Source organism: Sturnus vulgaris, chromosome 4 (genome assembly GCF_052056855.1).
Source record: "Sturnus vulgaris isolate bStuVul1 chromosome 4, bStuVul1.hap1, whole genome shotgun sequence".
Classification (NCBI taxonomy): Eukaryota; Metazoa; Chordata; class Aves; order Passeriformes; family Sturnidae; genus Sturnus; species Sturnus vulgaris.
The window spans coordinates 62,512,922-62,525,542 of record NC_142246.1 but is presented as its reverse complement, the minus strand read 5'-3'; the positions used below and the strand labels follow the sequence as shown (position 1 = coordinate 62,525,542).

At 36.4% G+C, this 12,621-nt stretch overlaps 1 protein-coding gene across 5 annotated transcripts in view; it reads left to right on the top strand.

Annotated features, from left to right (window-relative positions):
• LRBA (LPS responsive beige-like anchor protein) overlaps positions 1-12,621 on the top strand; it is a 361,227-nt gene that overhangs the window by 135,074 nt on the left and 213,532 nt on the right. For all 5 annotated transcript variants that reach the window (XM_088164094.1, XM_014878944.2, XM_088164093.1 and 2 more), the window contains one exon: positions 12,356-12,522. In XM_088164094.1, coding sequence (XP_088020220.1) covers positions 12,356-12,522 — 167 coding nt within the window. The remainder of the gene's footprint in view (positions 1-12,355; positions 12,523-12,621) is intronic.

The following is a 12,621-nucleotide window of genomic DNA, read 5'->3' as shown; positions in this document are numbered from 1 at the left end:
CAACATATTATCATTTGTAGTCCAGATATATTTGACAGTCTTTTGGCAGTAGTCTTGAATATTCTGAATGCAATTTCATTTTCAAATTATTTTTATGTAAAAAGGTTGTTTATAACAGCAATTGAAGAAAGAGGTCACAAAATTGTAAAATAATTCCCTATACTCTAGTTCTGTCTCTGCATAGTTTTTCTCTCATTTGACTTTTCCTGGAGAAAGCACCCAAGTTACAAATACAAATATTTATGACTGACCTGAGTTCAGTTGTTGGGCTAAAGCCCATCCACTTAACTATAGCTGGATTTCATGTAAAAGATCTTCAGTTCTGAAGTTTCTGGGTTAGGCTAGTGCATACAGGTATCAGGATGTTCTTATTTGTGTTACTTGTAAAATATTTTTTGTGGATCTGGTGGTTGAAGTGAAAATTTAGAAGTGACTCTATGAAGGCAGCTCACTGTGCAGCTGTATGTACAAGAACAAACCATGTACAAGTTCATGTATCTGCAGCATGCTCTCATTTTCTGACCCACTAAACTACTGTCTAGAGCTGAATGTAAAAAGAGTTGATTTTTTAAACCCTGAACCTTATTAGGATTGCAAAGTGTGCTTTTTATCTGGATGATTTGCCCAAGCATTTCCATACTGATATTTCTATAAAAGAAAGGAAGAACAAGCATCTTCATGTTAGATTGATTTGCAACCCCAAACTAGCTTTGGATGTGCCTAGAAGACATAGCATACCTGACCCTAAAGAGTAATGAATTGAAATTCTGGTCCATGTTTTGAGTAGCTACTTGTCTTGAGCTATGGCTTCTTGGTTAAGTCAGCTGTGGTTACCCTCATCATTCTCTTGTTTGGACTAAAATCATAGTAGGAGTAGTCTCATTTTGTAGTTAATGCCTCTTCTGATTGAGGCATGACAAAGTTGATACCTGCAGGTTTATTTTTTTGATGCTCATGAAGGTGACTTATGAAAATCAGCTTCAGGACAACATACTGAGATGCTTAGAAAATGTTTGAAGGTGTTTGTCAGTAGTGCCTGAAAGCACTTACAGTCAAGGTTTTTACTGTTACCTGTATTTCTTCCATAGAGCATTTTTCTCTTTTATCTATTAGTATATTATTGAGGAGAAAGTTGTAAAAATATTGAATTTAGTGTAATAATTTACTTTCTTGTTCCATTGAAAGCTTCAGCCTTTCACTGAGAACCCTCCATTATGACTGCAAACTATTGTGACATGCAGAAATCAACATCTCCATGAGGGATGGTTGAAAAGAGACAGAAATTGTTTAAATAAGGTTTTTACAACTAAATTGATAAAAACTATCTGTAGTTTGTAGTAGATGGGGCTGTCTGGGATCCAGGGAGGTAGAAATGTGGTGGAAATGTGGAAATGTCAAGCCACATCCATCCAGGGGTGATATTCCTAATCTTTTGCAAAGATAGCCTTTTATTTCTGAGTAGATCTATGCAGCTTTCCAGGGAAGGGAGCAAGTACTGCAGGAATCAGAATTCTTAACTGGGATTGAAAGATCCTTTCCCATTGCTTATTCTACCTCACTGCTTTGCAGTCCAGGTTTTTATCTTAACTTCCCTGGATTTGCTTTAAAGTGGGAATCACTGTAACAGAGTTAAAAATCTTTTCCTTCCTGCTTCATGTTATTTTTTTATTGAAGTGTTTACGGAATGAATCTATCTACTGATTTTTCTCTTTGACCTAAATGGGAGAAAGCTGAGCCAATTCCTTTGAGATGGTCTTAGGTCATGAAAAGGAGGATGTGTCAGGCAGTTAAGTTACTTTCCTGGTGATTATTTTGTCAGGGAAGATTCCAAGTGACTTAAAAACCTCTGGATTTCACTATTAATCTGAAGTCCAACTGCAAGTGGCAGAGTCAATCCTTAGAAAGATTTACCAATCAGAAAAACCAAACTGTCCTCACTATTCTGTATTCACACAAGATGTTTCCTGTTACTTTTCTCACCACTCCTCCCTCCCACCTGTTTCCTCCTCACATTTCTAAATCCCTGTTATTAATTCACTATTTACAAAATGCATCTTTAAAGATTTCTGGCCTTCTTAAAAGAAAAGATTTCTACATCTCTTGGAAGAAGGGTTTGGAAGGTGATGATATGACTATGATGAGCAATGCAAGTGCTTTGATCATCATTCCATGTTTTTTTCTTTTGTATCCTAGTGCAAAGATACTGGGGTTTTTTTGCCAAAAATTTACAGGAACAAATTCTAAGTCTAAGTAGGAATGCCACGATTATGGCCTAATGGATTTTGAGATGTTTTGTGCTCCTTCAAGCTTTTTCCTTGCCTGTCCTTGCACAAACTTGAGATTCAAGTCTTAGAAAACTATCCTGAATTGTCTGTTGTCCTTAGAGCAGTTGGAGATTCCATCTTTTGTGGCTGTTGCCAATCCTTGACAGATAAAGCAAGCAAAATTCTCAGTTACTGGATGGGTTGCTGTAATTTAGAAAATGTGTGGAACTTGTGAAACAAATTTTGTCATAACTTGGGACCAGAGGCCAGGGTTGGCCTTGGCCTCTCTCCACTACCTCCAGCAGGATGGCTCATCCTCAGCTGTGCTGGCTCCATGTAAATGGCCCCAAGGGAAACATTTACAAAAGAATCAACAACCAAAAAATCAGATATTCTCACTTCTAAAATATTGTTGATTATTTTTTCCTGTGCTGCCTGTTAGAAACGCCAAATATCTCATTTCTAAGCAGTTGTAGAGAGCCCTGTAGCCAGCATCACTCATCTTGGCACTGGCCCAATGCTGTTTTGCAAGGCAATTTCATATGGTCAGCATGAGAGGAGGAAGGAATGTTTCCTGGGTTATTTTTGAATCACAGTTGTTTGAAGCTGTTCAGAAATTTGGAATATTAGAAGTATTGGCTGGAGTGCATCTGAAGCTGTTAAAGTGTGTAGGAGATGTTGTTACATGGCTCTTTGGTATGTTCAATAACTGTGGCTTACATGTGTTTTGTATAATGTTTTATGTAATTTCAGTAGTTTCTTTTGGTTTTGTGCATGCTTGGTGGAAGCTGCTGATTTTGATTAGTCACTACTTTATTTCAAAACCCATAATTTTAATGAGTGAACTGTAATTCACACCAAGACTCAGATTTGTGTTTTAAAAATCCACAGAATTTGTGTTGCTTTTTTTTATCCTGCATGACTATTGTGCTCTAAACATAACAAGCTCCAAGTATTGAATTTATTCTTTTACACTGCATTAAAGTCAATTAGTGAAGTCTAGTTAAGCAGGATTTGTGCAGTTGGAATGTGTAATCTGTTTTGTGGTCTTACACCAACATCCCTGAGTTCAGCTGTTGGTAGAAAATGCTGATAACTGTATTGAGGGGTGCTATGAAATCACCCTCGTGCCATTAGAAAAAAAAACCAAAAAACAACAAAACAACCATCGAGGAAAACCTTGCATGCTGAACTGAAACAGAGCCAAAATCAAACTTGGCAAGAACATAAAAACTTGGAAATTGGTATATTTCTCAAGTTCTGAAAAGTAACACTGAAATGAGAAATAAACAGAAAATTTAGGAGGTAGTTCTTACATGTTCTTATGTAAAGATAAACAAATTCTTTAGGGACTATTATATTTTTTTTTTAATTAAAATTGACACCATAAAGGATGATGCCAGTAGAAACTGCTTGGTGCTACATAGTTCTTCATTTCTCTGAAGGGAGCATCTGTGCTAGTTGCAATACCCTCTCTTGCATGGTTGCAGTCTTTTCATTTGCACCAAGACAGCAAGAAAAAAATATAAATTTTAGTGCAATATTCTCAAGATGCATTCCATATTGCTCAGTATAAAGATCTAGAGTGGTATGAATGGGTGTTTTTCACTTAAGACTGCTGTAAAAAGCCCAGAGGCTGTTGTCTCCTCATGCTTTCAATGTTTGAATATTTTTATGGACAGTAAAATCACCTAGTTATAAAAGAAATTAAATTATCCTCCCCCCAAAAATTTTTAGAGCCAAATGTCAACCTTTCAAGGGTGGTAGAACATATTAAGAATAAAAGAATATTTGCTAAAAATACTTCATATACATCTCATGCTGTTCTAAAATCAAAAATCATGTTACCTTACTGCATGAAAACCAATAATAAAGGAAAAAGTCTTATTCTCTTGGTGGAATGAAACACAAAACACAGAAAAAGGAAGAGGGGAAAAAATCAAGTTAAAGCAATTTGCTTTTCATAGTTTGGTGCAATAGGAACTCTGACAGGAGGCTTTAAGATAAGGCAGAGGTTAAGCCAAAGCTGGGATTGTGACTCTTAACATGTTTCCAAAGTGAGTGACTAGGAATGATTTTAAAGAATAACTGCTATAAAAGACCATTTAGAATAGACCATATTTAGAAATCCTTCTCTTTGCTTCTACTGGTGGGTGTTTTGTTTTGGGGTTTTTTTTGTTTGGTTGGTTGGTTTTTGTTTTTTTGTTTGTTTGGGTTTTTTGCCATTTCGTCATGATCTTAATCAAAATATCTTGCTTTTAAAATACTTGGTTCTGGAAAGAAGAAGCCTCTCAAGAATCTTAGTTTACAAAGAGATAAAGACCAGTTTTGGAGTATAAGTTAGAAACTTGTAAATTGGCAGCACTGAACATCTTATCCTTGAATAGACTTTATAATAGAATTCCATGGAATTCTCCTTTTTTCACAGATTCTCTCTAGTAATTTGAAATGTTTTGTACCAAAAAACCCCAACAAACCAAAACCCACTCTTAATACTTTTCCTTAACAATTAATTAAAATGTTTCTGCAGAGAGAGATGAAGATGACTTTATGGCAATAACTAAAGGGCTTTTTTCCATATGTGGGAAGGAAACACTTTGCCAGCAAACCTGTGTTTGTCCTATTTAGCAGTGCTCTCAAGGATATGTGCCAGGCAGGGTGATCATTCTCCACTGTGAGAGGCTGCAAAGGTCCTGAACTGTCAGACATCAAGACCACTGAACTAGCTCTTGGAGAAGCTGTGAGGACAGATGAGTTACATTTTGAGTAATGAATTTGTGTTTGTAAGGACAATTACATGTTTTTAATTTTTAATTTTTTTTTAATTTTCCCACAAAGACTGTTTTTTAAAGTGACATCTTTAGGAACCCAGTCAGGTGTAAAAACAATGTGATATCCAAAATACTGATGTTTATTAAAGATATGCTTGTCACTGGCATGCAAGCCATCATGGCAAGATAGGAAATTATGATGCCTCAATGCTTGTTATTTCAAATGAATGTGATCTCCCTGTTCTTTGTTCATGAGTTGAGAGATTTTGATACGTTCTCAAACTCCTGGATTAAAATCAGAGTTCTGTTCTGAATCCAAGACACTAAACAGGGAAAGCTGAAAAGTGCTTGAGGGGAGCTGTGTAGAAAATAGAAGCAGAAACACAGACCCCAGACTGCAGGGATATCTCAAGGGGCTAATCTTTCTGCCTTTGCAAAGCTGGAACTTTACATAAGCTTGGAAACTGTTTATGAAGAGGTTTTTGGCTGGAAATGAATTTTCTTTGCATGTGTTTTGCAAATTTATAAGGAAATTTAGTAAGTGTGATGTAGCAGGAATATCAAGCAAAAATATAACAAAATCAACAGAGGCATGTTGATTATTTTTGCTTAGGATTCTACATACAATATGAATGTGACTTCTTATATAATAAGAATCCTATATAGAAATACACATTCCTCAAAGGTAAGTGTTGAGACCATTAACATAAGTCAGATGTTAATACTGATGTAAATACTGATATACCTAAGTATTTATAGCTGTCTCTTTGATAGCTATACAAGTTAAAGAATTTTAAGTCTTGCAAATGCCTTTCACTTTTTTTTTTTTATAGCCAGAGACTGAAGCCACATTTATCATGACTTTATTTGGAATTTAATTACAAAATGCTCTGTACCACTTATGAGGGGAACTAGTGGTACAAGGTATTTTGTAATAAGGTTCCAGATTATCCTTTGGTTTATCTGCTTGTCTGAATCATTCTGACTTCATTTTCCCACTCATTGAGAATGTCCATTATTCCTATGTTTTAAGGTATTATTGTTTCCTCACTTAGAGAAATTCACTTTTTGTCCCTAGTATGAAAAATTATTCAGAATTAATCAGATACAAAATTTATGAAAAATTGCTTTTTATGTGGTACCTTTAAGGGCTTTGTAACTAGTAAGTTGTGTTGTTCAAAAATCCTCACTGGTGTGTGTTACCTGCTTTTAGAGACTTCATTTCAGGTTTAGCTGTGCCATCTGAAGTGCATGTGACTTTCAATCTGTTCAGGTGTCACTCCTGTGCCAAGTCTTGGTGCTGTGAGTTGTAAAAGAGCTGTGCTGGCAGCAGGGTGTCTGGGAATCTGAATCCTGGGGAAGCAGTCGTTTGGCTGCTGGGGCCAAATCTGCTCAACTGCTTTGTTCCCACCTTCAAGGCAATGGAAATCCTTTCTGTGCCTCAGTGCAATGAGGCAGTTGGAGGAGATGGTGGTCACAGTAAGGGAATGAATGAGGACATTCCAGAGCTTTGTATTTGGCCCACTTCAATACTTAGATGTTTTCAGCTGATTAAAAGATATTTTACCCTCTTTTAAAAACTTAGCTGCATAGAAAGGACGATATGAAAAGATAGCAAAACCAAGTGTTCAACACCTGTGAAATAACACACCAGTGTGACCTTAATTTGGCCCTCACTAAGAATGTGTAGTGAATCCTTAGATTATGTAAGTGTATGTAATTTTTTGGACAGAGTGGATGTTCCTTATAGAAGTTGTTAGTGGATTTGATTTGCACTGGGTTAGAAGTTCTTCAGAATACAGCACTAATCTCTGTGGTGGTGTTGAAGCCACTGAATGTCACAAGGGTGATACAGGGTGCTTGGGGAATGGCTGAAGAAATCATCCCTGGCTCCTTTGCTTAATATCAAATCTGAGAGCACAGAGCCACCTGTGCAGGAGTGCTGAGCTTCGCTGTTTCTAGAGCTTAGGGAATGGTACTTGGATTCTCTCTAGCTTGAAAAATGCCTTGTACTTGGAAGACGTGAACCCAAAAAATGTTAAATTTATTGTTCAAGTGTACTGCTTTTAGGCTCTTAGACTGTTTTAAACTAGAGCAGCATGAAGGGACTGCTGACAAACTGGATTTGCAAAAGAGGAAGGGAGGAAAGTCCCTATCCTAGTGTGTCATTTGAATGCAAAATGTTTGGACATAAGTACAGTAAAAACAGGTCCTTGGGATTGAAAAGAACATTTCTCCCTGCATCTTGTTTATGCCAGTGGTTAGCAGTGATGCTTAGAGATTTAGAATATTGGAGTCGTGTAGCAAATCCCAGTTTCTAGCAAAAAGGGAGGTAGATCTTACTTGTTTGTGCAGAGCTTTGGCTTTGATTCTGATCTGACAGTACTAATGTTGCACAAATAATATCAATTAGATAAGCATCAAAGAAAAAGGCTAAAAAAAGATGTGTGGTGCTAGTGGACACTGCAGAAGAAATCTGATTTTATTTGTCTCTACTTTTCAGTATTTCTTTATTCTCACAGCTGCTCTTTTTCCAGTTAGTTTATCTCATTTACCTACTCTACTAAATTGAGTTCATTTGAAAGATGCAATATGCATTAAAGTGTTGTTCCTAGTGTTTATTTGGGTTTACTAAAGCTTAGTTCTGTGGGACTTGAAGGTAAAAAATAAAGCTGTTGACTCAGCACAGATTAAAACCAGATGTCTCTTGAGATCCTTGCATTTCTCTCTAATCACAAACCCAAATTGATTGTGGTAGATTTTTTTTCTGGTCATGACCATAGTTTTACCAGTCTGTATTTGGTGTGATCTAAGTCAACTGCATGTTTTTTTATCTACTCTTGTTATTTTAAATGCACTTTTTTTTCCCCCTAGGGAATGTCTGGCTGTAAACCTACTTTTTTTTATTTCCCTCCCCCCTCCATTCCCCATTTATATTACAAACAGTTGATTTAGATGCAGATTCGTTTTAATGTTGAAATCAGATAAAAGGCTGGAAAAGTGGATAATTGAGGTTTGGAAAACCATGGGTTGGAGAGATGAGAAGCCATTGCATTGTGTTCAGTCCATTAAAACAAGAAGAAATAGAAGAGATACTTTGATAAGTGTTCTGCTGGTGTTAACCTTGATGGCTATTATCGAGGGGATGATGCTATATCTATTTCATTGGCTTAAGCTTTTTTCATGCTGAGAGAAATCAATACTTGGAGTCGTTGGATGACAGAGGCATCACTTCAGAATTGACGGTGGCTGTCAGACGTTGTCATTGGTTGACTTTTGTTCGCTGTTGAGGTTTTAAGCTTTCATTTTTCTAAGTCTTATTCAGGAATCTTTGTAAGATTTCCCTGGGTAGCATTTTTAGTCCAGACTTTAAACCCCAGGTCAGAGGTCAAGTGCAAAGATCTGTGGAAGCAGAGGACTGAGGAGCTCCTTCATTTACTAAAATATCCTTATTTGCAGGGAATTTGCATTAGTGGGAAGACTGTGTTATCTTATGGATGACTTTTCCTCCTAAGTGGCACCCTCTGAGGCAGGCTGTTCAAAAAGCCAATAGCTTTTAGCTAAATTAGGCAAAGGAATTAGAATATGTAAAAGTGTTCAGTGATCTCAGAGTTGAAGAATAAAAGTATGCAGGTGCAACATTTCTTTTAAAAATCCTACACAATAAAACTTTTGAAATGCTTTTAGAAAGCATTACATTGTAATTTTGGGGCTGCAGAGGTGCCCAATGCAGATGATACCGTGCAGAGAAAATCTTTTACTTGGCATTTTTGTAAAGATCAAAGATAAAACTGGGTTCATCCTGCTCTTCACTGAAATATAGACAGGCAGGATAGACTAACTCATCCTGTCAATATTTCTGGAATATTTCCTGCATACAGAATGTACAATATTTTCATATCTATAACTTGCCTTTTGGACGACCTTGTGGCCCTTCAGAATTATTCCAGTTCTTTAAAAGTGAATCTTTAGCCTGCAAACCTCTCAAAATTACAATGGGGAAAATTCCACTGAGAGACCCAACCTCCAACATAAGTTAACCTACATTGCCTGCAGTCTTGTCCAGGCAGAGAACAGGAGAGAGGAAAAACCATTTTCTGACATAATGGCAAAGCAAAGGAATTTGTTCTATCTGGATCAAGGGCTGGAAAACAAGGGTCTTGCCTCTATTCCATGCTTAATACAGTTCCCCTTTGTAAAACTTTCAACAATCACTGAATCTAAGACTTATTGGAGATAACCTGTGAAATGTGTATATAAATGCATTTTTTTTTCTCCTTTCAACACTTTGTTTTATCCTAAGTGTGACTTTAGTACTTTTTGCACACTTGCCCAAACAGATAACAAAAATCATGTAGGCCAAGGCAGCAGTGGAAGGAAGATTTGACAACTCTTTTTAACTGTGTATCTTAATTGTAAAACCATATTCTGGCATGACAGGGTGCACATTGCAGATGCAGGAGATCAAACACTGAAAAAGAAATAAAACCATAAAAATACATTTTTGAGATTGTGCACAGACAGAAATCAAGCGGGATTTCTGTTTTACATAAATGGAATGATTGGGATTTAGTGTGAAGTATTGACTGTGTACCACTCTATATCCTGGTGTTGCATCTTTGAAAGCAGTGCATCAGGTGAACCTGGCATCTGGAAAATGTAAAATGAACAGAAATAGGGACTTTTTAGTGCTTTCACAATAGTCTAATTTCAGAATATGGTAATTGGCTACTTTAGGATAGGCCTTTTTCTGATTCTTTTGGTGGAACCAGTCTTCTTTCAACTCTTGTATTCAAAGTATTTGAGAGAGTGAGGTAGAGAAATAACTTCTATTTTGCTGTATATTTGGCATATATTGAGGGCAGAAACTGAACCACTGAACAACTGGTGAGACACCTGTATGATCAAAGAGGTTATTCTTGCAGAACTTTCTAGGGTTAGAACTTTCTTTTTAGGGTTAGTAACCATATATCCAAGTGACAGATATTTGGCAAAACTGTGGCTTCTTTCTGTTTTTGTTTGTAAAATATGTATTGTAAAGAGTGTGCAATGGTTAAGAGTTCTTCCTAGAGTGATGTTATAATTTTGTGGGATTGCTTCCTATGGGAGCCTCTCAGTTTTGGGTGTATAATTGCAAATTTCTATTCATATTAAGTGGTGAATTTCCTGAAAAGTGGAGTTTTATTTCTGGTTTATAACAGGCTGGTTATGTTTTCATGGAAGTTGTCAGGACAATAAAATACCATTTTTTTTCTTAGTTTGTCACAGCTACATTTTGAAAATCCTTGTTGGTATTTAATGAAGAATGTGTTTAAAATCACATCATAAAGAGACTTTTTTTTAAGGAGGTACAAGTTCATTATATCTTTTACAAAACATTCTAGTTTGATTTCCATTTTATCATGTTTTAAGGTCAAATGTGACTTTAATGTTCCATAAAGAGACAGAGATTGATAATGGGGAAAGAATAACCCTCTAATGTGATTTATATCTATGGATTTTATGTCAGATATGAAAAGTTGCTGTTCAAATTGTAAAGGAGGATCCATTAAAGAGCACTTTAAAACATTTTACTACTTATCTTACCTTATTCACTTGTTTTTAGAATTCTGCCCTTTCAGGCAACTTAAAAATAACAGCTTGTGAAACATTTACAAAGTGCTGAAGAGAAATTGGAATCATCATAGGTGCAAAATAGTTCAATGTATTGGAAAAGACAGCTGTGTTCAGAAAGAGCTGGAAAAATCCTGTTTAGTATTGAGTATGATTTAGTCATCTTACATTTTTGTGAAGAGGGGTGGCAGAGTGCTTCATGTAGGAATATAAAAGACAATTTTTGATGTCTCATTGACTTGGAAAGTCAGCTGCTTATTCTTCAGTACTCCTGGATGTCTGGTCATCAGGTGAGCATTGCTGTCAAGTGTGGGGAAATTCTGAGGAAATACCTAAATATATGAAACTTGTTAGAACGGTTCTTGAAAATGTATTCATCATTTAGTACATTTTTGTTGTCTAGTGTCTGTGAAAATCTGCATAAGGCCAAATTTTATTTTGTGGTTTTTTTCCCATTCTGTCTCCTGTCACTTTATATGACATATTCATTTATATATACACATATATAAAAATCATTGATAGCGTGCTAATTTTTTTTATTTGCAGCAAGTTTCTAGGGCTTGTACGTATGTATAGATAAAGCATTGGTACTTTGTTTTAAACACAAAAAGCATATGACGCTGTGCTGATACCTAACCTCTAAGAAATAATTGTAGTAGTGTCTGCATCAGCTGTGCTTCACAAAGAAAAAGCAATTTTTTTTGTTGTTAGGCAGACATTTGTGTCCATTCCACTAACTAGATCATAGAATAATCCAATCATTGACAAAGGCCAAAATGATTTGTCTGGCATATGTGATCTGTGGAATTGCCAGATGAAAACTGAAATTACAGAGAGTGCTGAAGTGGGGAAGCCTTTATTTTTTTCTATCTATATTTGAATTTCTTGTGGGTTTTTATGTACAGAAGAATGGGGTTTTATTGAGGGAGTGATAGAAATTTGATGTCTGTTTTTTGAGTTCTTTATTAGCAGGCAAATTTTCATAAGGTCAACAAAACCCAGAAGTATGAGACAATGCTGTAACAAAGAATCTCTCATAGTTTGGAGTCCAGTTTGTAGGCGTGACTTACAGCTCTTATTTGCTAGAATTTTCCTTTGAGCAGGTTGGCAAGCAGATGTTTATACAACAGGTGTAATGCTGCTGGGACAGTTACTGACTTTGCCATGCTGGCCTGCAAATGTGCTCAGCTTCCAGAGGCCACCTGGTAAAGGTTGATTTAGTCTTCAGATGCATTTTGTTTTCTTTCTATCTGAAAAAATGTGAAAATCTTTCATAGAGATATATTTATATAAGCAACAGCAAGCAGTTGGCTCCCCAGATTTAATCAAGAGTCATGGGTGTGGAGTGGTCAGCTAGCTAACATTCGTTATTCTGAAATTTGCCATAGTTTTTATAAAGTTATGCACTTTGTTAAAGGCATAACCACTTTTATATGTTTCATTATGCATTCTGGCCACTAACATGTTAGCTTTTGCTAAATTTTGAGAGTGTGTGTTATGTAAAGATTTCATGGCAAACCAAGATCCTCTGCTTGGCTCTCTTGATGGATTTCCTGTAGGCAGGGCCTCAGTTCTCAAACCTGGAAAATGGGGTTAATTCTTCTCTCTCGAGGGTTTTGTATGAGAAATTAATTATGAAGTGCATCAAACTTCCTTTGGATGGTGCAATTAAAATCCAGAGGAATAAAGTACTTATTTTCTTGGCAGTCACTGTGTGCCCAGTACTCAGCAGACAAACGGGAAGAAGAGAAAATGTGTCATCATTTGATCACAGCAGCCAAGTACCGGGACCAGGTGACTGCAACACAGCTAATACAGAAAATTATCAACATCCTCACAGACAAGCATGGAGCCTGGGGAAGCTCTGCACCAAGGTAAGGCATTTTTGGGGTGTTGTGAAATATTTTTGTGCAGCAGTGATCTGGTGATTTGACATGGTCAAAGGTAAGAGAGGTTTTTTAGGTTTGTTGTTT